Source organism: Taeniopygia guttata, chromosome 36 (genome assembly GCF_048771995.1).
Source record: "Taeniopygia guttata chromosome 36, bTaeGut7.mat, whole genome shotgun sequence".
NCBI lineage: Eukaryota > Metazoa > Chordata > Aves > Passeriformes > Estrildidae > Taeniopygia > Taeniopygia guttata.
The window spans coordinates 3,258,217-3,283,574 of record NC_133061.1 but is presented as its reverse complement, the minus strand read 5'-3'; the positions used below and the strand labels follow the sequence as shown (position 1 = coordinate 3,283,574).

General features: G+C 56.1%; 2 protein-coding genes across 2 annotated transcripts in view; both read left to right on the top strand.

The window, feature by feature from the left end:
- Positions 1-25,358, top strand: part of LOC140681480 (uncharacterized) — a 1,248,316-nt gene that overhangs the window by 588,922 nt on the left and 634,036 nt on the right.
- On the top strand, positions 18,056-23,870 carry LOC140681445 (uncharacterized). The gene is made up of 4 exons (XM_072921278.1): positions 18,056-18,080; positions 21,426-21,452; positions 21,561-22,253; positions 23,833-23,870. The coding sequence occupies exons 1-4, from the start codon at positions 18,056-18,058 to the stop codon at positions 23,868-23,870; spliced, it is 783 nt and encodes a 260-aa protein (XP_072777379.1).

Below are 25,358 nucleotides of genomic sequence, written 5' to 3'. Positions count from 1 at the left end.
GGGGCACTTGGAATCAGAGGGGGAGCCGATTACCCAGCCCTGGCTGCACCCTGCGTCCACACTGAGCCACCTTCACACCAGGTTTACACCCACATGAAAATCCCAGAAGAGCGCCTCAGCACATCGACTGCTGCGGACGCCTTGCGTTCTCCTTGTTTTGACTTTGGCACAGACACTGGAAAGAGATGGTTTTACTTCTCAACATGGAAGAATTTCCATCGAGATGGAAAAAAAACCATCGAGATGGCTTTAAGCCCAGGTAATGCAGATAGCTGCCCAGAGCAGGTACCCTTGATAGATGACAAGGCAGCAGGTTTGCTGCCGCAGAAACTGTGAAAAGCTGAGCTGGATGGTGCCCCAAGACCCTTGAAGATGGCTCAGGGTGTGTAGGCAGCAGACACAGTTGGGATGGAAGGAAATAAAGAAGGATGGTCTCCCTGTCCCTTCAGTCTGGCAATAAGGAGGGATGAGAGGTCCCCAGGGCATTTCTCATTCCTCTTCCCCAGAAGCTGTTACGCCCTCTGGCCCAGGCATATCAACTGTGCCTGTACCAAACTAGGCATTTTCAGTTCAATGTAAGCAGCTTCTGAATTCACACACCCTGGGCTCCTCAAGCATTTTTATCTGCCCTCCTTACCCCACCCCCCAACAAAAAAATGCAAGATCCTACTAAATATGGACAATGCATCCACTTTATGTTGCAGAGCTCATGCACCTGAGCTGCAAATACAACTGGCTGGTACAAACATGAGCTACATTTACATTCTGACAGCCTAACAGCAACCCAGAAAGTTTCAGTCTATCCACTCCAGTTCTCTCTGGATCTGCATCTCACTGAACAATTTTGGCCCTCAACATTCACCTTTCTGTCGCAGACTTGTGGCCTCCAGCCCTGTTCCTTTCTACCTCAGCTGCCATCACTGTCCTGCTCCTCAGTGGTCCTGACTGGATGGTGCTTAAACCATGTCTTAACTGAGCATCACCAGTGAGCTGAGGACCAAGGCCTGGCAAAGCAGGGAAAATTACCAGCATGGGTTTGCTGAGAGACCAATGTCTGCAGGACTTATCCCTGGTAAGAAAAATAAATGGTATGTGAAGAAATCAAAAGGTGATACTGCATTGCTCAGGGTTTTGTTCAATATTAGCTGCAATGCTACTGTGCGATGTGCTGGCAGGGGTAAGTAAATAGATTATGCACTAAGCTTTGTACACTAAATAGTCCATTACTGAATGTATATTTCTCAAATTAATCACTGACAGAAGCTAATGACATAGTCTCAAGCCAAGAGGCTTGAAATGGCTTTGCAGAGGCAACCAGTCTTGATCTCTACTGGCTGCAGAGTCCTCCTGCTCTTGTTTCTCCCAATAAAACGTATTCTGCAGGTGCAATTATTCAGTGGCTGGGGTTAACTCAATGCTCTAAAGGATGAACGTAAGGTAATCGACTATATTCATCTTGGTATTTCTTTTGCATGCTCTAGGATCATAAGTACAAGACAAAATATTATCGCAGGAGGCTGAATTTAACAAGGTATCAGCCAAGGGGACAGGACTTTAGGTGCATGGGGATACTATGCTGAGTGGGACTGTTGGGGAGCCCCAGAAAAGATGCTAGGTTTATATTAGCTGATTTCAAAATCTCTGTCAAAATGTGCCATATCCCTGGCTGTCAATGTCATTCCTAACAACACAGGCTTTTCCCGTCTTCCACAGGCTGGAAAGAAACTGGCCCTTATCTTCTTCCTAACTCTACCCTCCCCACCAGGGTCTGATCCAGAGCCCGCAGGTCCTGCTAATGAGAGCACTCATGGTGGGAATATGGACACTTACCTGCTCCAAGGCCTTCCCCAGCAGCAAGCTCAGGCTGCCAGGCCTATGGATCCTGGATCATCCTTCCCACTGAGACTTCCATTGGCATGGCTCTTCCATTGGCACATCTGCGCTCAGCTGGAACTACTCTGCTCACAGGGGCACTTGGCTCTTCCAAATTCTAGGGGCTCCAGGCTGCACAGCAAGATCTGCAACTCCACAGGGTTGTGGAACTGCACCTTCAGCACAGGCACCTCTCCAGCCTGATCTGCCCTCGTTCTGTGTGTGTGTGCACAGAACACGGCGTGGAAGAGAACAGCAGCAGGGGCCTGTGTGTCCCAGGGCCCGGGATTTGTGCCGCTTCAGCTCCACAGAGATGCAGGTAAGGGGGAGAAACCAAACTCTTTATTAATGGAAGGGAAAGGGAAGGGATGAGATGGGGGGGAAAAAAGGGGATGGGCAGTGTCTGAGGGCTGGAGGGAAGGAGCTTTCAACAGGGAATGGGGAGGGAGCCATCAACAGGGAGGGGGAAGGCAGCAGCTATGGGAGCTTGCAGCAGGCACAGCTGTGGCCAGCATCAGGTGTGCCTGGGGCTCCAGTGCCGTTGAGTCCTGGTGCTCTCTTCACTGTCTCCTGGTACTCTTCTTGGGATCGTGGTTCTCTGAATCCAGCAGACGACCTTAGTTCTGCACATCTTTGTCCAAAAATTTCCTGAATTTCCAGGTTAGTGGAGGATGGGCTGTCATCTTCGCTCATGGCTTCAAGGGCTGGAAGACAGATAAACTACCACAGTCAGAGCCCAGAGGGCCACCCAGCGATTCTTCTGCTAAGGCCATCTCTCCCAGCTCCCGCCAGGCCTAACAGAGACGAAGACCCAACGGGATCAGCCGCAAGGCGCTGGTCACGAATTCCCCCACTGGCGTCCCTGAAATCTCTCTGTGCCCTGCCCACACCAGCCCTCGTCCACACAAGGAGTGAAGCTGGCCACAGCCGGGACAGGGATTGCAGCTCCCTGGCCGGCATTGCAGCTCTCCCGGCCAGCCCCCGCTGACAGCCCGCTGCCCTCACTCACCCTGAGTGAGAAGGTGAAGCTCGGCTGGCTGTCCCTTCAGGTAGCGCCCGGCCATCCCTGGGAACACAGAGCCTGTCAGGCCCAGCGGCACAGCTCCCTGCCAGCGGCGCTGCCAGCCCTGGGGCCACACGCCCTCCTGGCCCGGCAGGGCTCAGCCCGGGCCCTCGCCGCACGCTGCCGCCCCAGGGCACGGCTGCCAGAGGCGCCGGCCCGGGTGGCGCTGCCGGGGCAGCAGAGGGGCTGGGGCCGAGCTGCGGCGGGGCGGGGAGGGAGCCCGGGCTGGTGGCTCACCCATGAACCTGACGGCCGCCACTCGCAGGGGCTCCTGTGGGCTCTGCAGGTAGGGCAGGGCCCGGCGCAGGTGCTCGGCCGCGCTGCTGCTGTCCTCTGCCAGCTGCAGAGAGCGGCAGGAGGGAAGGGTTGGCCCCGCAGCCCCGCCGGGCCGCGGCTCCATCGGCACCCGGCTTGGGCCGCAGGAGCCTGGAGCAGAGCCCGCGCGGCCTCGGGCTGCAGCAGCGGCAGGGGCACAGCTGCCAGCCCGCACACCGAGCACTGCGCTCAGGGGGCTTCTCCAGGCTGGGGCTGAGGCTTCCCGGCCCTCCTTACCAGGCACTCGGCAAACTTTGACAGCTGCTCCTTCTTCAGCAGCTTCTTGAGATTCCTCTTCTTCAAAAACTCTGCCACACCAAGCAGCGTTTCCCGAGAAGCCTGGAGAGCAGCCAAGACCCAGAGATGGCCCCAGAGCCCAGGGCGCAGGACCCGCGTCCCTGTGGCAAGGGCCTGGAGGAGGCTGCAGCCCGCCAGGCGCCAGGGCAGGAGGCAGCCCAGCCCCCTCCCAGAGATCCACCAGCATCACACAAAACCTCACATTTGCCACGCGCTGGTTGTCCTCATGGCAGTGCAAGAAAAGTGGGAGCAAGCTCTGACACAAAATCTTCTTCATGGGCTTTTTTCCTTCATCCACTACCAAGTTCATCATCTTGTCAAAGAGTTGAATAGAGAGCAAGTGCACATAGTTGCTGTCCTTTAGAAAAGAGGAGGATAAGACTTTTAAGACCAATTATTCCAGGCTCACCAGAGACATGTCAGAAAATCCATAAGGGAAAAGTGTATGTGGGCAGTCTGTGCCCATGGCTGTGGACATAGAGCCTTACATGGTCAAAGAGCAGGAGGAGTGCCTCAGCGAGCTTCGGGGCAGTGGTGCTGGATATCAGGATGTCTTTGTGCTGGAGGACATTTGTGAACACACGGAGGCTCATGCTGACCACCTCTCCATCTGCATCGCCCAGCAGCTCCAGAAGGCTTTGAGACAGCGGGTACATTCTTCTGGCCTGTGCGGAACACAAGGGTGGGCTGGGGAGCCGTGGATGGCTGCACGGCCAACACCGCCCTGGCATTGCAGGCCCACCCTGCTGCTGCAGGGCCCACAGGCCAAAGGCCTGTCCCAAAGCACTGGGGCAGGTGAGGCAGGAGAGCTGGGAGCAGCTGCCTCAGCTCCTGAAGCCCTGCCAGCCCAAGGGGCTGCTTTGCCCAGCGCAGCTTCAGCTGCTGCCCCCTTCTCACCATCAAGGGATCCTTGGTGAGCACCACAAGGCCTCGGAGCGCCAGGCGACGCCACTCCCTGCACTCGCTCCGCAGGTACCTTGACATCATCTCCAGAACGCTGTCACCGCATTCACTCAAGTCCAGGCCCCCGAGGACCTGAAAGGCACAGGGCAGTGACAGGGGACCGGCCGGCAGGAGCCCAGAACCGCACAGGGCCGGGCCCAGGCAGCAGCACGGGGCGTGGGCACTGTCCCAGGCAGCTGCGGCTGCGAGAGGGCAGAGAGCCGGGAGGCAGCTGAGGCAGGCAGCGCTGGCCAACAGGCTCACCTCCACCAGGAATGCCAGGGAGGGCAGCTCCCAGCACGGCTCTTCCCTGCTTTGTGGCCGGAGCAGGCGGAATGCAATGTGGGAACAGAAGGGGTCCAAGACATGGCACAACACCCTGGCAAGGGGGGAAAAAGGCCCTGAGGTGGGAAGGCCAAACCCCTCCCAGGAGTGACTCACAGAGGTCCGGTCTTTCCCCAGCATCCCTGGAGAGGATGTGGGCGCTTTGGGAGGCGGCCCCTTCTGGGCACCCTCCTCTCCAAGCCTTTTCCAGTTTCCTTGGCTGTCCCTCAGTGAAAAGGCCCTCTGGCCCATGACCGCAGGGACTGTGAGGGGCACCTGGGCACAGGGCACAAATTGGGGACCGTGGGGAGAAGGGGGTCTCACCTGGCCAGCAGACCCACAGCATAGTGCTGGGTTTCAGCACACAGCAGCGTGTCCCAGCCACGCTTGCGCTCCATAGCCAGCACCACATGGTCCCACTGCAGTCGGCAGAGCAGAGCCTTCATGGTCTGCACTACAAACCTGTGTGCAGAGCAAAGCCCAGGTCACACTGGGAGCGCTGGCACTGGCCACAAGGGCACGGGAAGGACAGGGGGACTGGGACCTGTTGGGCTTGCAGTGAAGGTGGTGTGCCTGCCAGCATGCTCTCCAGAATGTAGCAACTTCCTCTGATGGTATCTGCTGTGTGGTGATGACGAGATGGAAGAGCAGAGCCATAAACAGGTGGGAGGAATAAAGGTTCATCGCCTCGTGGCACTTGGGCACCTGGAGAATCACCCGGAGCACCAGAGTTGCCTGCAAGAGAACAGCCCAAGGCAGTGCTCAGTGACGAGGTGTCCATGGGGCAGGGCCCAAGAGCCGACGCAGGGGGAGCAGTGGGCCTGGTGCCCCCTGAGCCTGGCCCTAGCCCAGGTTTCAGCCCAGCAACTGAGGGATGGAGAGGATGGAGAGCTGCTGGCAACCTGGGGGTGAGCAAAGGCCAGTTCCAGAAACTCACAGCCAGGGCAAAGACATCTTCGTTGTCTCCATCAGAGGTGCACATGCTGTGCAGAGGCCAGTTCTCCATCACACAGAGCAGCGTTGGCAGCACCTTTTCCACTGTGGGACTCGATGAGCCTATGGTTCTCCACATCATTGCAGCGGCTCTGTGGGATCAGAGCTCTGTGTCAGGGGCATCTCAGTCACGGCACCATGCCCTGTGCACCCGTGGGGGCCCAGGTGACAGAGCCCCTGTGCCCTGAAGGGCAGGGGGGGAGCGCTGGCAGCAGGCTCAGGGAACAGAGGGGCCCGAGGCTCCTGGGCCTCTCTGCCTGTCTTGCAGAGCCCATTGCACAGGCTGTGCAGGGCCGTGGGCCCTAAAGGCTGCTGAGCCCTGAGCTCTCAAGGCTCGTGGGCCCCGTACCTGTCACACGCTGGGGCACAGCGCAGGAGGGTCAGCACCAGGTCAGCAGGGTGTTCTTCAGCCAGCCTCAAAATGTCATTCTTCAGCCAGACATCCACAGTGACTTGGGACATGAGACGCTGGTGGATGTTCTTCACCTTGGCTGGCACCTGGAGGAAGCATGGGGGAGAAATGGAACATTGTCCAGGGAACAACTTGCCCAGCTATTTCAAAGAAGTGCTTCCCTTCTTCCACACTGTGCTGGCCTCAAAGGCTGAGGGGGCCCAGAGACCATGGCTTGAGGGGACACACGATGCTGGGAGGCCTCCAGGCCTGGCCCCAGGCTGCTTACCTGCTGCTGAGAAGGAACACAAGGGTCCTTGAAATAGTCAAATATGAGTTCCTGACTCAGAGTTGGAGAGGGCATGGTGTCAGTATTTGCGATGCCCTGAGTGTCTCTGGTTTTGGCGTTTGTGATGTCCACATCCTCAGTCATTGATGTGAGAAGAATCTTTGTCCGAGTTTCAGTCACTGAGGTGTCAGAGTTCTCTGAGCGCTCAGGCAAATCTGGGCTGACATCAGGCTCAGCCTGGAGCTCGGTCAGCCCCGAGCCAGGCTCGGCCGGGCCCTCAGCTGCTGCGCTGCCGGTCTTTCTACGTCGAATGCACGGGAACTTCCAGAACGTCTGTAGGAGAACAAAGGAAATGAAAGCCAGGGATGTTCCATGGAGTGCTACAGGCGTGCTGCTGGGCTGAGCAGTGACAGCAGGCCCAGCTCAGGTGGGGATGGCTGCAGGCACCTTCAGGGTTTTGCGGAAACGGCCACGGGCAGGTTTCTTCTCTTGTGTGCGGTCCAGGGCTGCATCTGGCAAAGAGCGAGCGCAGTCAGGGCTGAGGGGCTGCGGGAGAGGCCGGAGAACACAGCCCAGCCCTGCGCTCCCCAGGCAGGGACAGCCCCAGGATGCCCCAGGGGATGGAGCACGGCCACTGCGGGGTGTCTGCCCAGGCCCTCTTCCCTCCTGTCCATGGGCACATCCCCAGGGGATGGGATGGGATGGGATGGGATGGGATGGGATGGGATGGGATGGGATGGGATGGGATGGGATGGGATGGGATGGGATGGGATGGGATGGGATGGGACAGGAAGGGACGGGATGGGGCTAAGCTGGCTGCAGGCATCAGTCCTGTGGCCCAGCTCTGCCACTCACCGTCCTCCGGTAGCTGGAACTGCTCCAGGTTTTCACGCTGTTGTGGTGGAGCAGCTTCAGGGCTTTTCTTTTTTTTTCCCCTGAACACTCTGAACAAGCCGAGAAATCTGCCCGCCATGCCAGAGTCTGGTATCGAGGGCACCTGAAAGAGAGATGGCTTGGGAAAGCTCCAAGTGAACAAGTCCTTAAGGGCACCTACAAAAGAGAAGCCTCGGAAAGGCCACGGGCTGCCAAGTCCTGTGGTCTTGCCACGAGGTCACCTGTAGGAATAATGCCTCAGAAAAGCTCCGGGTCAGGCACGAATGAGCGCGCTGTGCGGGGGCTCCTCACGGCACCGCTCTGTCCTGTCCTGTCCGGTCGCCTGCTCTGAGCAGAGTGGCGTGCTCTGGTTAGTGCCAGCTCCTATGTCAGCACGTGTCACAAAGGCCATCCTGTCCCGTTCTATGCCATAGTGACCATGCTGCACCATGTCACAAAGGGGCCTTGCACACACTGCCACCTGCCCTGGGGCCACCCCCTGCCCAGCCAAAGTGGCCCAGGTTGGAAGGAATCCCTGGCCCCAAGTGTCTGAGACAGCCCGACAGGATCTTTAGGAACGGCTCAGACCATCAGCAAACGCTGCCCTGCTCTGTGGGCTCAGGGCAGCAGAAGGAGCTCCCAGGGTTGCCGACACAGCTGCGCTGGGAAGGGCACAGAACCTTCCATGGAAGCTGCCACAGCCTCCTCGGGACGCATCCCAGCCCGTGGCCACCCTAAACCCGCGGGTGTGGCACACACAAGGAACTGTGGGCCAGGGCAGGAATGCTGCTCTGAGCCCTGGGGCCCGGGGAGCGCTGACACCAGCAGCTGTGGCAGAGTCCCCACCCAGGCAGACCTGCCACCCCCCGAGCCCTGGCAGCGCTGGTGCCCGTCTCCTGCCCCAGAGACCTGTGCCCCTGGGGGGCTTCTGTGCCAGAGGGAGCCAAACCCACGTGCACTGGGGGCTGTGCTCCTGCCTGCAGGGGCTGTTGGCAGGAGCACCTGGAGCAACTGCTGCCAACAATGAGTAGATGGCAAAATGGTTAACCCTGCCCCAGCATAGAGATCTAAGTGGCCAATAAAGTACAGCTCTCCCCTCTTGTTCCCTGCAGCACGATCAGGACCATGAACACAAACAGTCACGGATATTCTTTCTGAGACCCATGAGCAAGGCTGTGCCAAACGAAGGATGCTGCCTTAAAACAGACTCAAATTCCAGCCCAGACCTCTCACCTCCCAGACAACTCCTTCCCCAGCGCACGTCCAACACCAACACCCTGCAAACACCACAAAGAAGCCCTCAACTTCCTGCCAGGACCCTCAGCTGTCCCTGTCCCTCTGCAGAGTTTCCCTCCCTCCAGCAGACCCCCTGGTTCCCTGCACGTGCTGTGGGATGGCACTCAGGAGGATCTGCTCCAAGGCCTTCCCCGGCAGCAAGCTCAGGCTGCCAGGCCTATGGATCCTGGATCATCCTTCCCACCGAGCCTTCCCGTGCACGGCTCTTCCATTGGCACATCTGCGCTCAGCTGGGATTACTCTGCTCACCCAGGGCTGCTGGTAAAGGATCAAGAGCAGCCTGGCCAGGTCTTTCTCCAGCTCCTTCTGTGCTCTTGGGGAAGGTAGAACCTTCCACAGGAAAGCAACTGGTGCCACAAGGAGTGGGTGGCATCAGGCAGCTCTGGGGAAGCCCCTCAGGAATGCTGTATCCTGAGGGAACACTGTTGGCCTTGACCTGTTGGCACCTGCAGAAGCTTAAAATCAGCTGCCTCAGCTTCCAGAGCCTCTCTTGGCCAGCATCCTGACGTGGATGCAGGATGGCTGCCAGGCACTGCTGGGACCCAGCGGGACAGGAGCGGCTGTCTCGTGTCCACGCAGCACCCGTGACACAGCCAGGGCCATCCCGAGAGCAGACAGACACTCACGGGCCAGCAGAGAGGAGCAAGGAGCCCTGGGCTCCTCTCAGGGTATCTCAGCTGCGCTCGCTCCACGACACGCCCCCATTTGAAGGCCTGCTGATGCCCAGCTGCCAGAAATGCCTCCCTTGTGCTCTCCAAAATGCACAGGGAGAGCCAAGGAGCAGGACACCTCGGCAGGCAAATCTTCCAAGCCTTTTCTGAGGCCAGGCACACACCAAGATCAGCCAAGACTCTCCACCACACTGCCTGGCCCACCCAGCCCAGTCTGTGCTGGCCCTGGGCCACAGCAGCTCCCAGCAAGCAGGAGGCAAATGCATCTTGCCAAGAGCTGAAACACAGCAGGCAGGGAAGATGTGAAAAGTGAGTGTGTAAAGGCCTTTTAATTCACAGCTCCACAGAGTGCTTTGGGGCTCACAGATGGACAGAGATGGTTCTGCTCACCCCTCTGTCCAAAGGGGGGGTAACACACGCTGCTGCAGGTGCTTGGGTTGGTCCCTGCAGGTCCAGGTGGATGCCAAACCTGCTCTTCACAGCCTTCTCCCTTCCCCTGTCCCTCTGCCAAGTGCAGCGGGCCTCAAGGACTGAAAGGAGCACAGAAAGCCAAAGGGGGACACTTGCACCTGCTTCACTGGGAGCTCCCTGGGAAGCACTTTCCTTGAGAAGCAAGCCCCTGTCCTCCAAAGGCATTTTCCCAAATGTGCGGCTTTTCTGCTCAACACCAACACACCCTTAAGAAACGCTGGCAAGGCTGAAGGCCTTCATGTCCGTTCAGGACAGGCACTCCAGCTCCAGCTGCTATTCCCCCAAGTGCCTTTCCAGGTGGAGGCTCAGACGTGCAGCCCCAGGCCCTCTACAAACACAAGCTGCTCAGTGCCTCTTCACCTGCCTCAACTCCTGCCTGCGCCCACGGCACCAAGACCAGGCTGTTCCCAGCCAGAGCCCAGAGCCCTGCTCCCGCAGGACGCTCTTGCCAGCACCTTCCAGGCCTCTCCGCTGTGCACACAGCGCTTTTCATGCCCGCTCCCAACAGGCTCTGGAAGGCAGAGCACAACCTGGCTGCCTCTGCCACCAGCACAGCCCAAACACAGGCGGAGGAAGAAGCATCAGGGGCTGTTCTGTGGCCATGCCCAAGAGAGACTGGAAGGGTGCCCTCCCTCTGCTCTCACTTGCTTGGCTTTCTGACTGGCTCTGAGCCTGGGGCTGCCATTCCTCACTTGTGGGCACCAGAACCACAGCCGGGATCCCGGCACTGCCTGACAGCGCTCCGGGCACTGGCAGGGTCGCGCGTCCCAGTCTGGGGCACCGCGCTGCTGCTTCCTTTGCCCTCAGGCACACCCAAAGCTCCCTGCTAAGCCCGGATGGTCGCTGGTTCTGCCCTCTCCCTGATCCTGTGCAGGGATGGAGCACTGCTGAGCTTTCAGGAAGCTATTCCTGAAAACTTCCAGCATTCCAAGCTCCTTTGCCCTCCGTGGAAGCTTGCCATGGAATCCCTCACAGCTGCCTTCAGAGCATACTCAGCTTGGCTCTTCCAAATGCCAGGGGCTCCAGGCTGCTCAGCAAGATCTGCAACTCCACAGAGTTGTGGAACTGCACCTTCAGCACAGGCACCTTTCCAGCCTGATCTGCCCTCGTTCCTCTGTGTGTGTGCACAGAACACGGCGTGGAAGAGAACAGCAGCAGGGGCCTGTGTGTCCCAGGGCCCGGGATTTGCGCTGCTTCAGCTCCACAGAGATGCAGGTAAGGGGGAGAAACCAAACTGTTTATTAATGGAAGGGAAAGGGAAGGGATGAGATGGGGGCCAAAAAAAGGGAATGGGCAGCGTTTGAGGGCTGGAAGGAGGGAGCTGTCAACAGGGAGGGGGAAGGCAGCAGCTATGGGAGCTTGCAGCAGGCACAGCTGTGGCCAGCATCAGGTGTGCCTGGAGCTCCAGTGACATTGAGTCCTGCTGCTCTCTTCACTGTCTCCTGGTACTCTGCTTGGGACCCTGGTTCTCTGAATCCAGCAGATGACCTTAGTTCTGCACATCTTTGTCCAAAAATTGCCTGAATTTCCAGGTTAGTGGAGGATGGGCTGTCATCTTCGCTCATGGCTTGAAGGGCTGGAAGACAGATAAACTACCACAGTGAGAGACCAGGGGCTGTGAGACACCACAGAGACCTGTGTAACATCACAGGGGCTGTGTGACATCACAGAGTGCTGTGTGACGTCACAGGGGCTGTGTGACATCACGGATCCTGTGTGACGTCACAGAGAGCTGTGTGACGTCACAGGGGCTGTGTGACATCACAGGGGCTGTGTGGCATCACAGAGAGTGGTGTGACATCACAGAACCTGTGTGACATCACAGAACCTGTGTGACATCACAGGGATGTCCGTGTGACATCACAGAGAGATGTGTGATGTCACAGAGATGTCAGTGTGACATCACAGAGATGTCTGTATGACATCACGGAGATGCCAATGTCACATCACAGAGAGTTCTGTGACATCACAAAAAGCTGTGTGACCTCATAGGGTCAGTGTGACATCACAGAGATGTCTGTATGACATCACGGAGATGCCAATGTCACATCACAGAGAGTTCTGTGACATCACAAAAAGCTGTGTGACCTCATAGGGTCAGTGTGACATCACAGTGATGTCCAAGTGACATCACAGAGAGCTGTGTGACATCACAGAGGTGTCTGTGTGATATCACAGAGACCCGTGTGATGTCAAAATGTGTCCATGTGACGTCAAAGAGATCTGTGTGACATCACAGATATGTCTGTGTGACATCACAAAAATCTGTGTGACATCACAGCGGCTGCATGACATCACAGAGATAACAGTGTGACATCACAGAGATGTCAGTGTGACATCACAGAGAGCTGTGTTACATCACAGGTCCTGTGTGACATCACAGGAGGTGGTGTTAGATCACAGAGATGTCTGTGTGACATCACAAAAAGCGGAGTGACCTCATAGGGTCAGTGTGACATCACAGTAATGTCCAAGTGACATCAGAGAGAGCTGTGACATCACAGAGATGTCAGTATGACATCACAGAGAGTTTTTTTACATCACAGAGATGTCTCTGTGACATCACAGGGTCAGTGTGACATCACAGAGATGTCCGTGTGACATCACAGAGGTCTGTGTTACATCACAGAGATGTCCGTGTGACATCACAGAGGGCTGTATGATCTTGCACCTTCTGGAAGATGGAGTATCGCCCACTCTGTATTGCCCGGAGCACATGCAATGTTTGAAGTGGCAGCTCTGACATGGCACTACTGACATCCTCTGTCAGGCATTCAAGGGCTGCAAGAGAGAGGAACAGAGCCACGGTCAGATCCCGACTCTGCGGGGAGCCGAGGGGAGCCCCCCCTGCCAGGGCCATCCCAGCCGGCTCTTGCCATGGCCAGGAGGGATCAGGGACCGAGGGGATCAGCCCGAAGCTGCTGGCCACGCATCCCCCACGTGTCCCTGAAATCTCTGTGTGCTCTACCTAGGAGAGCAGAGCTCTCCGCAGCCGGGGCAGGGCTCGCAGCTCGCCCTGGCAGCCCCCGCTGGCAGCCCCTGCCCTGTATCACCATTGAGGATCAGCTGGAGCTTTTCCTGCTGTCCCCTCAAGCTCCTCCCAGCCGTCCCTGGGAACACAGAGCCTGTCAGGCCCAGCGGCACAGCTCCCTGCCAGCGGCGCTGCCAGCCCTGTGCCCACACGCCCTCCTGGCCCGGCTCGTGGCTCACCCATGAACCTGACGGCGCCTCTCGCAGGGGCTCCTGTGGGCTCTGCAGGTAGGGCAGGGCCCGGCGCAGGTGCTCGGCCACGCTGCTGCTGTCCTCTGCCAGCTGCAGAGAGCGGCAGGAGGGAAGGGTTGGCGCGGGCTCAGACCCTGGGCCGGGCGCTCTCCGCGCCAGCCCCGGCCTCCCCTGCCCGCACAGCCCTGAGGCCCGGCCAGCAGCCGCTGGCGCCGGGCTCTGGAGGGGGCAGAGGGCCGGCTGCTGCCCGGGGAGCCGCGGTGCCGCCCCGCAGCCCCGCCGGGCCGGGGCTCCATGGGCACCCGGCTCGGGCCGCAGGAGCCTGGAGCAGAGCCCGCGCGGCCTCGGGCTGCAGCAGCGGCAGGGGCACAGCTGCCAGCCCGCACACCGAGCACCGCGCTCAGGGGGCTTCTCCAGGCTGGGGCTGCGGCTTCCCGGCCCTCCTTACCAGGCACTCGGCAAACTTTGACAGCTGCTCCTTCTTCAGCAGCTTCTTGAGATTCCTCTTCTTCAAAAACTCGGCCACACCAAGCAGCGTTTCCCGAGAAGCCTGGAGAGCAGCCGAGACCCAGAGATGGCCCCACAGCCCAGGGCGCAGGACCCGCGTCCCTGTGGCAAGGGCCTGGAGGAGGCTGCAGCCCGCCAGGCGCCAGGGCAGGAGGCAGCCCAGCCCCCTCCCAGAGATCCACCAGCATCACACAAAACCTCACATTTACCACGCGCTGGTTGTCCTCATGGCAGTGCAAGAAAAGTGGGAGCAAGCTCTGACACAAAATCTTCTTCATGGGCTTTTTTCCTTCATCCACTACCAAGTTCATCATCTTGTCAAAGAGTTGAATAGAGAGCAAGAGCACATAGTTGCTGTCCTTCAGAAAAGTGGAGGATAAGACTTTTAAGACCAATTATTCTAGGCTCACCAGAGACAATGTCAGAAAATCCATAAGGGAAAAGTGTCTGCGGGCAGTCTGTGCCCATGGCTGTGGACATAGAGCCTTACATGGTCAAAGAGCAGGAGGAGTGCCTCAGCGAGCTTTGGGGCAGTGGTGCTGGATACCAGGATGTCTTTGTGCTGGAGGACATTTGTGAACACACGGAGGCTCATGCTGACCACCTCTCCATCTGCATCGCCCAGCAGCTCCAGAAGGCTTTGAGACAGCGGGTACATTCTTCTGGCCTGTGCGGAACACAAGGGTGGGCTGGGGAGCCGTGGATGGCTGCACGGCCAACACCGCCCTGGCACTGCAGGCCCACCCTGCTGCTGCAGGGCCCACAGGCCAAAGGCCTGTCCCAAAGCACTGGGGCAGGTGAGGCAGGAGAGCTGGGAGCAGCTGCCTCAGCTCCTGAAGCCCTGCCAGCCCAAGGGGCTGCTTTGCCCAGCGCAGCTTCAGCTGCTGCCCCCTTCTCACCATCGAGGGATCCTTGGTGAGCACCACAAGGCCTCGGAGCGCCAGGTGACGCCGCTCCCTGCACTCGCTCCTCAGGTACCTTGACATCATCTCCAGAACCCTGTCACCGCATTCACTCAAGTCCAGGCCCCCGAGGACCTGAAAGGCACAGGGCAGTGACAGGGGACCGGCCGGCAGGAGCCCAGAACCGCACAGGGCCGGGCCCAGGCAGCAGCACGGGGCGTGGGCACCGTCCCAGGCAGCTGCGGCTGCGAGAGGGCAGAGAGCCGGGAGGCAGCTGAGGCAGGCAGCGCTGGCCAACAGGCTCACCTCCACAAGGAACGCCAGGGAGGGCAGATCCCAGCACGGCTCTTCCCTGCTGTGTGGCCGGAGCAGGCGGAATGCAATGTGGGAACAGAAGGGGACCAAGACATGGAACAGCTCCCTGGCAAGGGGGGGAAAAAGGCCCTGAGGTGGGAAGGCCAAACCCCTCCCAGGAGGGACTCACAGAGTTCGGGTCTTTCCCCGGCATCCCTGGAGAGGATGTGGGCGTTTTGTGAGGTGGCCCCTTCTGGGCACCCTCCTCTCCAAGCCTTTTCCAGTTTCCTTGGCTGTCCCTCAGTGAAAAGGCCCTCTGGCCCATGACCGCAGGGACTGTGAGGGGCACCTGGGCACAGGGCACAAATATTGGGGACCGTGGGGAGAAGGGGGTCTCACCTGGCCAGCAGACCCACAGCATAGTGCTGGGTTTCAGCACACAGCAGCGTGTCCCAGCCACGCTTGCGCTCCATAGCCAGCACCACATGGTCCCACTGCAGTCGGCAGAGCAGAGCCTTCATGGTCTGCACTACAAACTTGTGTGCAGAGCAAAGCCCAGGTCACACTGGGAGCGCTGGCACTGGCCACAAGGGCACAGGAAGGACAGGGGGACTGGGACCTGTTGGGCTTGCAGTGAAGGCGGTGTTCCTCCTGGCATGCTCTCCAGAATGTAGCAACTTCCTCTGATGGTATCTGCTGTGTGGTGATGACAAGATGGAAGAGCAGAGCCACAAACAGGTGGGAGGAATAAAGGTTCATCGCCTCGTGGCACTTGGGCACCTGGAGAATCACCCGGAGCACCAGAGTTGCCTGCAAGAGAACAGCCCAAGGCAGCGCTCAGTGCCAAGGTGTCCATGGGGCAGGGCCCAAGAGCCGACGCAGGGGGAGCAGCGGGCCTGGTGCCCCCTGAGCCTGGCCCTAGCCCAGGTTTCAGCCCAGCAACTGAATGATGGAGAGGATGGAGAGCTGCTGGCAACCTGGGGGTGAGCAAAGGCCAGTTCCAGAAACTCACAGCCAGGGCAAAGACTTCCTCGTTGTCCCCATCAGAGGTGCACATGCTGTGCAGAGGCCAGTTCTCCATCACACAGAGCAGCACTGGCAGCACCTTTTCCACTGTGGGACTCGATGAGCCTATGGTTCTCCACATCATTGCAGCGGCTCTGTGGGATCAGAGCTCTGTGTCAGGGGCATCTCAGTCACAGCACCATGCCCTGTGCACCCGTGGGGGCCCAGGTGACAGAGCCCCTGTGCCCTGAAGGGCAGGGGGGGAGCGCTGGCAGCAGGCTCAGGGAACAGAGGGGCCCGAGGCTCCTGGGCCTCTCTGCCTGTCTGGCAGAGCCCATTGCACAGGCTGTGCAGGGCCGTGGGCCCTAAAGGCTGCTGAGCCCTGAGCTCTCAAGGCTCGTGGGCCCCGTACCTGTCACACGCTGGGGCACAGCGCAGGAGGGTCAGCACCAGGTCAGCAGGGTGTTCTTCAGCCAGCCTCAAAATGTCATTCTTCAGCCAGATATCCACAGTGACTTGGGACATGAGACGCTTGTGAATGTTCCTTACAATGGCTGGCACCTGGAGGAAGCATGGGGAAGACTTGGAGTGCTGTCCAAGGGAACAACTTCCCCAGCTTCCCCTAAGAAGTGCTTCCCTTCCCGCCACACTGTGCTGGCCTCAAAGGATCAGGAGGCCCAGTGAGTGTGGCTTGAGGGAACACACAATCCTGGGAGGCCTCCAGGCCTGGCCCCAGGCTGCTTACCTGCTGCTGAGAAGGAACAGCGCTCTCCTGGAGAAAATCCGTAGTGGGAGCATGAATCACAGTGGGAGTGGGCATGGTGCCAGTCTTTGAGATGCCCTGAGTCATTCTGGTGTCAGTGTTTGTGATGGCCACGCTCTCAGCCATTGCCATGTGAACAGCCGTCACCCTCTGAGAATGGATTGCATTGTTCCCTGAGTGGGCTGTCGATTCTGGGCTGACATCAGGCTCTGCCTGGAGCTCGGTCAGCCCCGAGCCAGGCTCGGCCGGGCCCTCAGCTGCTGCGCTGCCGGTCTTTCTACGTGGAATGCAGGGGAACTTCCAGAACATCTGCAGGAGAGCAAAGGACAGGGTAGCCAGGGGTGTTCCATGGAGTGCTCCAGGCGTGCTGCTGGGCTGAGCAGTGACAGCAGGCCCAGCTCAGGTGGGGATGGCTGCAGGCACCTTCAGAGTTTTGCGGAAGCAGCCACGGGCAGGTTTCTTCTCTTGTGTGCGGTCCAGGGCTGCATCTGGCAAAGAGCGAGCGCAGCCAGGGCTGAGGGGCTGCGGGAGAGGCCGGAGAACACAGCCCAGCCCTGCGCTGCCCAGGCAGGGACAGCCCCGGGATGCCCCAGGGGATGGAGCACGGCTGTGGGGTGTCTGCCCAGGCCCTCTTCCCTCCTGTCCATGGGCACATCCCCAGGGGATGGGATGGGATGGGATGGGATGGGATGGGATGGGATGGGATGGGATGGGATGGGATGGGATGGGATGGGATGGGATGGGATGGCATGGGATGGGATGGGATGGCATGGGATGGGATGGGATGGCATGGGATGGGATGGGATGGGATGGGATGGGATGGGATGGGATGGGATGGGATGGGATGGGATGGGATGGGATGGGATGGGATGGGATGGGATGGGATGGGATGGGATGGGATGGGATGGGATGGGATGGGATGGGATGGGATGGGATGGGATGGGATGGGATGGGATGGGATGGGATGGGATGGGATGGGATGGGGCCAAGCTGGCCACAGCCATCAGCCCTGTGGCCCAGCTGTGCCACTCACTGTCCTGCAGTGGCTGGAACTGCTCCGGGTTTTCATGCTCCTGGAGGAAGCATGGGGGAGAAATGGAACATTGTCCAGGGAACAACTTGCCCAGCTATTTCAAAGAAGTGCTTCCCTTCTTCCACACTGTGCTGGCCTCAAAGGCTGAGGGGGCCCAGAGACCATGGCTTGAGGGGACACACGATGCTGGGAGGCCTCCAGGCCTGGCCCCAGGCTGCTTACCTGCTGCTGAGAAGGAACACAAGGGTCCTTGAAATAGTCGAATATGAGTTCCTGACTCAGAGTTGGAGAGGGCATGGTGTCAGTATTTGCGATGCCCTGAGTGTCTCTGGTTTTGGCGTTTGTGATATCCACATCCTCAGTCATTGATGTGAGAAGAATCTTTGTCCGAGTTTCAGTCACTGAGGTGTCAGAGTTCTCTGAGCACTCAGGCAAATCTGGGCTGACATCAGGCTCAGCCTGGAGCTCGGTCAGCCCCGAGCCAGGCTCGGCCGGGCCCTCAGCTGCTGCGCTGCCGGTCTTTCTACGTCGAATGCACGGGAACTTCCAGAACGTCTGTAGGAGAACAAAGGAAATGAAAGCCAGGGATGTTCCATGGAGTGCTCCAGGCGTGCTGCTGGGCTGAGCAGTGACAGCAGGCCCAGCCCAGGTGGGGATGGCTGCAGGCACCTTCAGAGTTTTGCGGAAACGGCCACGGGCAGGTTTCTTCTCTTGTGTGCGGTCCAGGGCTGCATCTGGCAAAGAGCGAGCGCAGCCAGGGCTGAGGGGCTGCGGGAGAGGCCGGAGAACACAGCCCAGCCCTGGGCTCCCCAGGCAGGTACAGCCCCGGGATGCCCCAGGGGATGGAGCACGGCCACTGCGGGGTGTCTGCCCAGGCCCCTCTTCCCTCCTGTCCATGGGCACATCCCCAGGGGATGGGATGGGATGGGATGGGATGGGATGGGATGGGATGGGATGGGATGGGATGGGATGGGATGGGATGGGATGGGATGGGATGGGATGGGATGGGATGGGATGGGATGGGATGGGATGGGACAGGAAAGGACGGGATAGAGCCAAGCTGGCCACAGCCATCAGCCCTGTGGCCCAGCTGTGCCACTCACTGTCCTGCAGTGGCTGGAACTGCTCCGGTTTTTCATGCTCCTGTGCTGGGGCAGCTTCAGGGCTTTTCTTTTTCTTCCCCCTGAACACTCTGAACAAGCCAAGAAATCTGCCCGCCATGCCAGAGTCTGGCCTCGAGGGCACCTGAAAGAGAGATGTCTCGGGAAAGCTCCAAGTCAACAAGTCCTCAAGGGCACCTGCAAAAGAGAAGCCTCGGGAAGGCCACGGGCTGCCAAGTCCTGTGGTCTTGCCACGAGGTCACCTGTAGGAATAATGCCTCGGAAAAGCTCCGGGTCAGGCACGAATGAGCGCGCTGTGCGGGGGCTCCTCACGGCACCGCTCTGTCCTGTCCTGTCCGGTCGCCTGCTCTGAGCAGAGTGGCGTGCTCTGGTTAGTGCCAGCTCCTATGTCAGCACGTGTCACAAAGGCCATCCTGTCCCGTTCTATGCCATAGTAACCATGCTGCACCATGTCACAAAGGGGCCTTGCACACACTGCCACTTGCCCTGGGGCCACCCCCTGCCCAGCCAAAGTGGCCCAGGTTGGAAGGAATCCCTGGCCCCAAGTGTCTGAGACAGCCCGACAGGATCTTTAGGAACGGCTCAGACCATCAGCAAACGCTGCCCTGCTCTGTGGGCTCAGGGTAGCAGAAGGAGCTCCCAGGGTTGCCGACACAGCTGTGCTGGGAAGGGCACAGAACCTTCCATGGAAGCTGCCACGGCCTCCTCGGGACGCATCCCAGCCCATTGCCATCCTAAACCCGCGGGTGTGACACAGACAAGGAACTGTGGGCCAGGGCAGGAATGCTGCTCTGAGCCCTGGGGCCCGGGGAGCGCTGACACCAGCAGCTGTGGCAGAGTCCCCACCCAGGCAGACCTGCCAGCCCCCAAGCCCTGCAGGGCTGGTGCCCGTCTCCTGCCCCAGAGATCTGAGCCCCTGGGGGACTTCTGTGCCAGAGGGAGCCAAACCCACGTGCACTGGAGGCTGTGCTCCTGCCTGCAGGGGCTGTTGGCAGGAGCACCTGGAGCAACTGCTGGCAACAATGAGTAGATGGCAAAATGGTTAACCCTGCCCCGGTATAGAGATCTAAGTGGCCAATAAAGTACAGCTCTCCCCTCTTGTTCCCTGCAGCACAATCAGGACCATGAACACAAACAGTCACGGATATTCTTTCTGAGACCCATGAGCAAGGCTGTGCCAAACGAAGGATGCTGCCTTAAAACAGACTCAAATTCCAGCCCAGACCTCTCACCTCCCAGACAACTCCTTCCCCAACACACCTCCAACATGTAAGAGGCCGTCTGAAGACCCTCACTCATTTGCCTGCCGATTGCCACGAGAAGGAACTCCCTTCCCCCACTGCAGTTCCAGCTTGGAGAAGGCAACAGTGCAGGTGCAGCCGCTGCACCGTTACGTTCCGTTCCAAATGAGGCCCGGCAAGAACTTGGCAAGAAGTTGGCAAGGACTTGGCGAAGACCCAGCGTGGACCCAGCATGGGGCGGCCTGCTGCAATTCCTGCTTCACTCTCCACCTTTAAGCTGAATGAACTGTTGGGGTGACTCTGGTGGTCTCTCACTGAAAACCCCTCATCTGCCTCGTTACCACCGTGACAGACGGAGATCAAGAACCCTCTCCCCAAGGACTGAGACTGAGACCCCTACCACAGAGAGTGGTGGTGGGGGGAAATGACATGACCTGTTCTTCTCCAGTAACTTCAATGGACTTATTCATTATTGTGTTTGTTCAGCCTGGATGATTTTCTGTAGATACACCTGTTCCCCCCACAGCAATTTCAATAGACTCTCATTGTTCTGCATGTTCCCCCCTTTTTCCTTCTGTGGACTATAACTGGACCCCTGGGTTGGGTAGGATTTCGGAGACTCTCCCCAACACAACAAGACGGATCCCCATGGTCCGGACCACTGAGGACCTCGCCTGTGTTGGATAACTATTCCCATCCCCCCTTCTCTCTCTCTCTCCTTTTTATTTCTTTTCTGACCCCACTATCGCATTTATTGTTTTTGGCCCTTAATAAAGGTGCATCTGTTGTGATTAAACTGATAGTCCCCTGCTGTTTGTCTTTTGCACTTTGGGATCGGCTAACGAACCATCACGACACCCCGCTATAAGCGGATCGTGACATTAAATTGGCGTCACGGACAGGATTTCTCTCTAGGCAGAAGGGTGCAGGTTCTGTGTAGTCTGTAACAGGGGAAGGACGTTTCTCTCCAGCCGCACCTAGCCTGCCAGTCCAAAAAACTGAGCATGGTCTAGAAAGCAAGGGGGGAGATTCGAATTTCCCGCAGACTGCACATTGCCTTGGTGAAAAAAGCACCCACACTGTCTTCAGAAATTGCAAAAGATCTCTTAGTGCAAAAGGCGGGACACTGTGTTGTTTTATGTGTATGTGTGCACTGTCTGGGACGGAAAGGACAACTTGAGGAAACTATGCAGAGCCTCCTTGGCAGGTTTTGTCTCTTCACCCACCCAGGGAAGTGAAGGGTGACACAGCGAAGACTGTGTGCTTTGTGTAACTTAAGTTTGTACCTCCCTGCCGTGGTTTTGGTCCCTTCACAAAATGAGTGATAACCTTAACGATAAGGGTAAAGTTGAATTTTATGCTTTACTAGCTAAATACAATGCCAAACCTTCTCCAGGAGGAGAAGAATGGGCACAAAGTAATTGGTTTAATTTGGATAATGTGGTTGATAGAATATGTTCTTTACAACATGGTACAAGATTAAAACTGGGCAGAAATAAAACCATCTTATGCTCAGTTTTGGGAGCTTGTCTTACGGCAGCTGTAGAAACTCGCTTCGAGAGAAGAAGTGAGGAAAATGCATCAATAGACTCCCTTCAAAACCTAGTTGAAATTTTGCAAAAACAATTAGATGAAGAAAAGAATAAAAGTAATTTTTTACAAGCTGCCCTTAAAGAGGAACAGATTAAAAATGCAAAGCTCACCAACAAACTAAAAGAAACAGAGGAGAAGAAAACTCCTCACATTAACCAAGTTTACCCTCACAAAGAACTTGAGGCAGTAAATAATTGTGGGGAACATTGCTGCTCTCATTTAAGACCCTTAATTAAAACAGAATATAACTATCTCAGTGATGATGATCTTGAACCCCACATCACAACCAAACACATACCATACACTGCCACCGAGTTAGCTGAGCTTAAAAGAGAATACGGACACCTCCCACACGAATCAGAAACAGAATATGTTTTCTGGGTGTCCCTCACTGGTGGCGATCAAATTAAATTAACTGAACAAGAAGCCAGTGGGTACTGGGGACACGGTGTCTTCTTAACAACAGGAGATAAACATGACTCGTGGTCCCTGACACAACGTGTGGCTTTTTGGGCTGGGGGAACAAGCCCCTTGGAAAGGGAAGATCCTATAGCTATAATTAGCACCCCTGACCAACTCCTAGAAAGTGTGTCCAAAGCCACTTGTCTGCAAATGATTCATGGAAAGAAATTCATTCCCGGCTTTGAATCCCCAATGAAATTACCTATGAAGCCTTTAATTTGTGGGCTTCCAGAAACACTCAAACCTACTGCCATAGCCTTACAGAAAACTACACCAGCTGTATCTCCTGTAGAAAGACCAGACAGATTTCCTAGTAACCAGATGAACTCATTGGTTCCCCTTTATGACTTGCTGAGGAAAGGAGTAAAATGGGATTGGACTTCTTCTCAGGAAGAAGCATTGCAATTGCTGATTTTTGAAGTAACAGCTCATCAAGCTCTGGGTCTCGTTCATCCTACAGACCCCTTTCAGGTAGAATGGGGATTTGCTGTCTCAGGATTGTCAATACACATTTGGCAGTGGGGACCCGAGGGTCCAACAAGGCCTGTTGGTTTCTATTCCCGTGGTTTCAGAGATGCAGAGAAACAATACACTACCTGGGAAAAGGGATTGTTTGTGGTCAGCCTGGCTCTCACTGGAATAGAAAAGATTACACATCAACAACCTATTGTACTGAGGGGCCCCTCCAAAGTTATTAAGATGATCACCGATGGGACCCCCCCTCCTGACGGGGTGGCCCAGAGAGCCTCGGTAAGGAAGTGGTATGCTCAGATTGAACATTACTGTCACTTTTTCTCAATAACAGAAGGAGCTGTGAAAAATTTGGCAATACAAGAAACTGAGAGCTTGGATAGCAGCCAGGACAAACCTGCCTCTGTAATCAAAGTGGCCCCTCCTTTCTCCCCTGAACAATCAGCAAGTTCTTGGTTCACTGATGCCTCTGCCAAACGAGAGGGGAAGGTGTGGACATACAGGGCAGCAGGCCCCCACATTTCCCCTGCTGAACTAATTATTACTGAGGGAGAAAGCAGCTCTTAGGTTGAGGAGCTGAGAGCTGTCTGGAGTGTTTTCCAACAAGAAGCACAGAAGGCCTCTCTTGTCTGTATCTACACTGACTCCTATGCTGTGCACCAAATGATCCTGATAATCCAGCACATTACCCTGGCCAACCTGTTCTGGTGGACGTCCCTTACTACAGGGCTGGTACCACTTGTGCTAAAACCCCCTCTGAATAAATGTGCATGGGAAGCCTCTGGTGCTCTAGGGAAAGAGCACTGGATAAATACGTGCTGGATAATTCCATCATTCTAACCTCTTCTGCCTCTCGCTGGCAGGATTCTGTTGTGTTTACTTTTACAGAAGAACTCTGAGGGACATGAAGACCACCTAATCCATGATAAAACTGGTAATACTTTCCTGCATCCTACCACAACCCCATGGTCAGAAACCAGCTGAGGGGTCATGGGATGAAATAACTGTGGGAGCATGCAGAAAGAGTGAAAAGATCTCTTTAAGCACAAAAAGGTTTGTAGGCACCAAAGTGTACAGGATTGTTGGCACAATTTCACATTAACACAAACTGCAGAAGTAGTTTGTCTTTGGACAAAAATATTGAAGCGCTTTCTTTTAAGTTTAAAGTATTGATTTAAATACTGGGGAGGACGTGGTGTAAATGTTGTGATACCTACCACCCAACCACCGGTTATGCTTAGCCTGAAAATTTTTGAAATTTTTGAAACTGGACCATATATAATCAGGAAAACTGGCCAACGACAAATATTGTTCAATCCGGCATGGTCTCTTAAACTCTTAAACAAGTTAAATTGCTAATGCAAAGCAATGTCTCTGAAATTCAGCCAGTTTATTCACCTTTCTGGCAAACTTCTTTCCAGGGTTGGACGACCTGGTTACGACAGTGGAACCCTTCTAAAACACGAATACCAAGAGACATAACTGGTGTTGTGGGAACAGGATTGGGAATTCTAAATAGTACTGATTCAGAAGTATAAATTAATAAATTGGCTGCTACAACTAAAGATTTGACCCAATTACAACAACCACTGCAATCGTCCTTATTGGCCTTGGGAATGCATCAGTGGTTGCTAACAAACATATTACCAAATTGGGAAAAGGTAAATATGAATGACCACAAATTGATAATTGATGCACTCAATGCTACACAAAGCAACGTTTCTTTAGCCCTTAGCTGTATCCAGGTACAATTATGGATGCAGTCAGGTGCTGCTTCAATTATTAGAGAAGGTGAAGAAGGCACGTTTCCTACTGAGATTCGGAAAATAGTTTGGGACAGTGCCACTGACTTTGAAAGAAATTTCCAATCCTGGGGGAATTTGGTGAATTTTACTTATAACCCCACTGCAAACTTAGCCACAGCTTTTGTGTTAACCATAGGCAATGCCTCCGTGCATTCAATATTCCCCATCATTGCATTAGGAGTGAATCATGATGGAGCCACTGTCTGTCTTTCCGAGCATAGAGAATGGGCCCGACAAATTGATGATAAATGGCAAATTGTTAATTTAGAATCTTGCATTGTCCCAGAACAACAAGGGTTCATCTGTGAAAGCAATGCAATTATAGCTCAGGATATTTGTCTGGACACTGAACAAAATATCTGTCACTTTGAAATTCATCCTAACAAAACTTCTGAAACATTCCTTGTATATATAGGCAATGGATGAGCATGCTTTAGAACTGCTTGTAACACAGTGTTTGTACAAGACACAGTAGTAGACACTAAAAATCATTCAAATTTTGTGCTTGCAACTTCACTAAAATTACAGGATTGATTTGTTCTCAGATGTGGTAGATAGGGACAGGCGGAGCGGAAGACCACGGGATGTGACGGAAAGAGAGACCCTTCCCCCTCTCCCTGCCCCACGCTATCCATTAACCCCAGGAGCATGTGACCACACCTGCCTTGGTAACTTTCCACTCCCGACTAACCCTGGAGACCCCTCAACCCCCCTCTGACGTAGCAAAGACCCCCAAGACTATTTAAACCCACGAGATGAGATAATAAAGGCTTTTCGACCGTCTGCCACATTGGTATATGCATGTGTTGATTAGCCCGAGTAGCCTGGGCGAGACCAGGCTGCCGTGCTGTCCCCTGGACCAGGTCGCCAGTTGCCCTTTATAAAGGCAACATACTGGTGCCGAAACCCGGGAGAAAAAAGGGAAAAATTCGCCCGGCTGTCAGGAAACGCCTGGACAGGAGCAGCGGCCGGAGCGGTCAGACCGTATCTTGGGGCAGGGAGACGTCCCGGGACCCGCGAGCGTCATGGGCAGCGTCGCATGGGTCGTAAGTGTGATTTGTGGGCAATGGAGTATCGAATTTAAGCTCAAGGACTTTTATCTTGCTATAGCGAGGCTGCTTGAGCTTGGGGCAACCGAATGC

Coding starts and splice junctions, on each gene's coding strand:
- LOC140681445 (XM_072921278.1), top strand. CDS start 18,056: ATGCACGGGAACTTCCAGAACGTCT. Junction 18,081..21,425: donor CGGGAACTTCCAGAACGTCT/GTAGGAGAACAA, acceptor GTCTTACGGCAG/CTGTAGAAACTCGCTTCGAG. Junction 21,453..21,560: donor AACTCGCTTCGAGAGAAGAA/GTGAGGAAAATG, acceptor CTGCCCTTAAAG/AGGAACAGATTAAAAATGCA.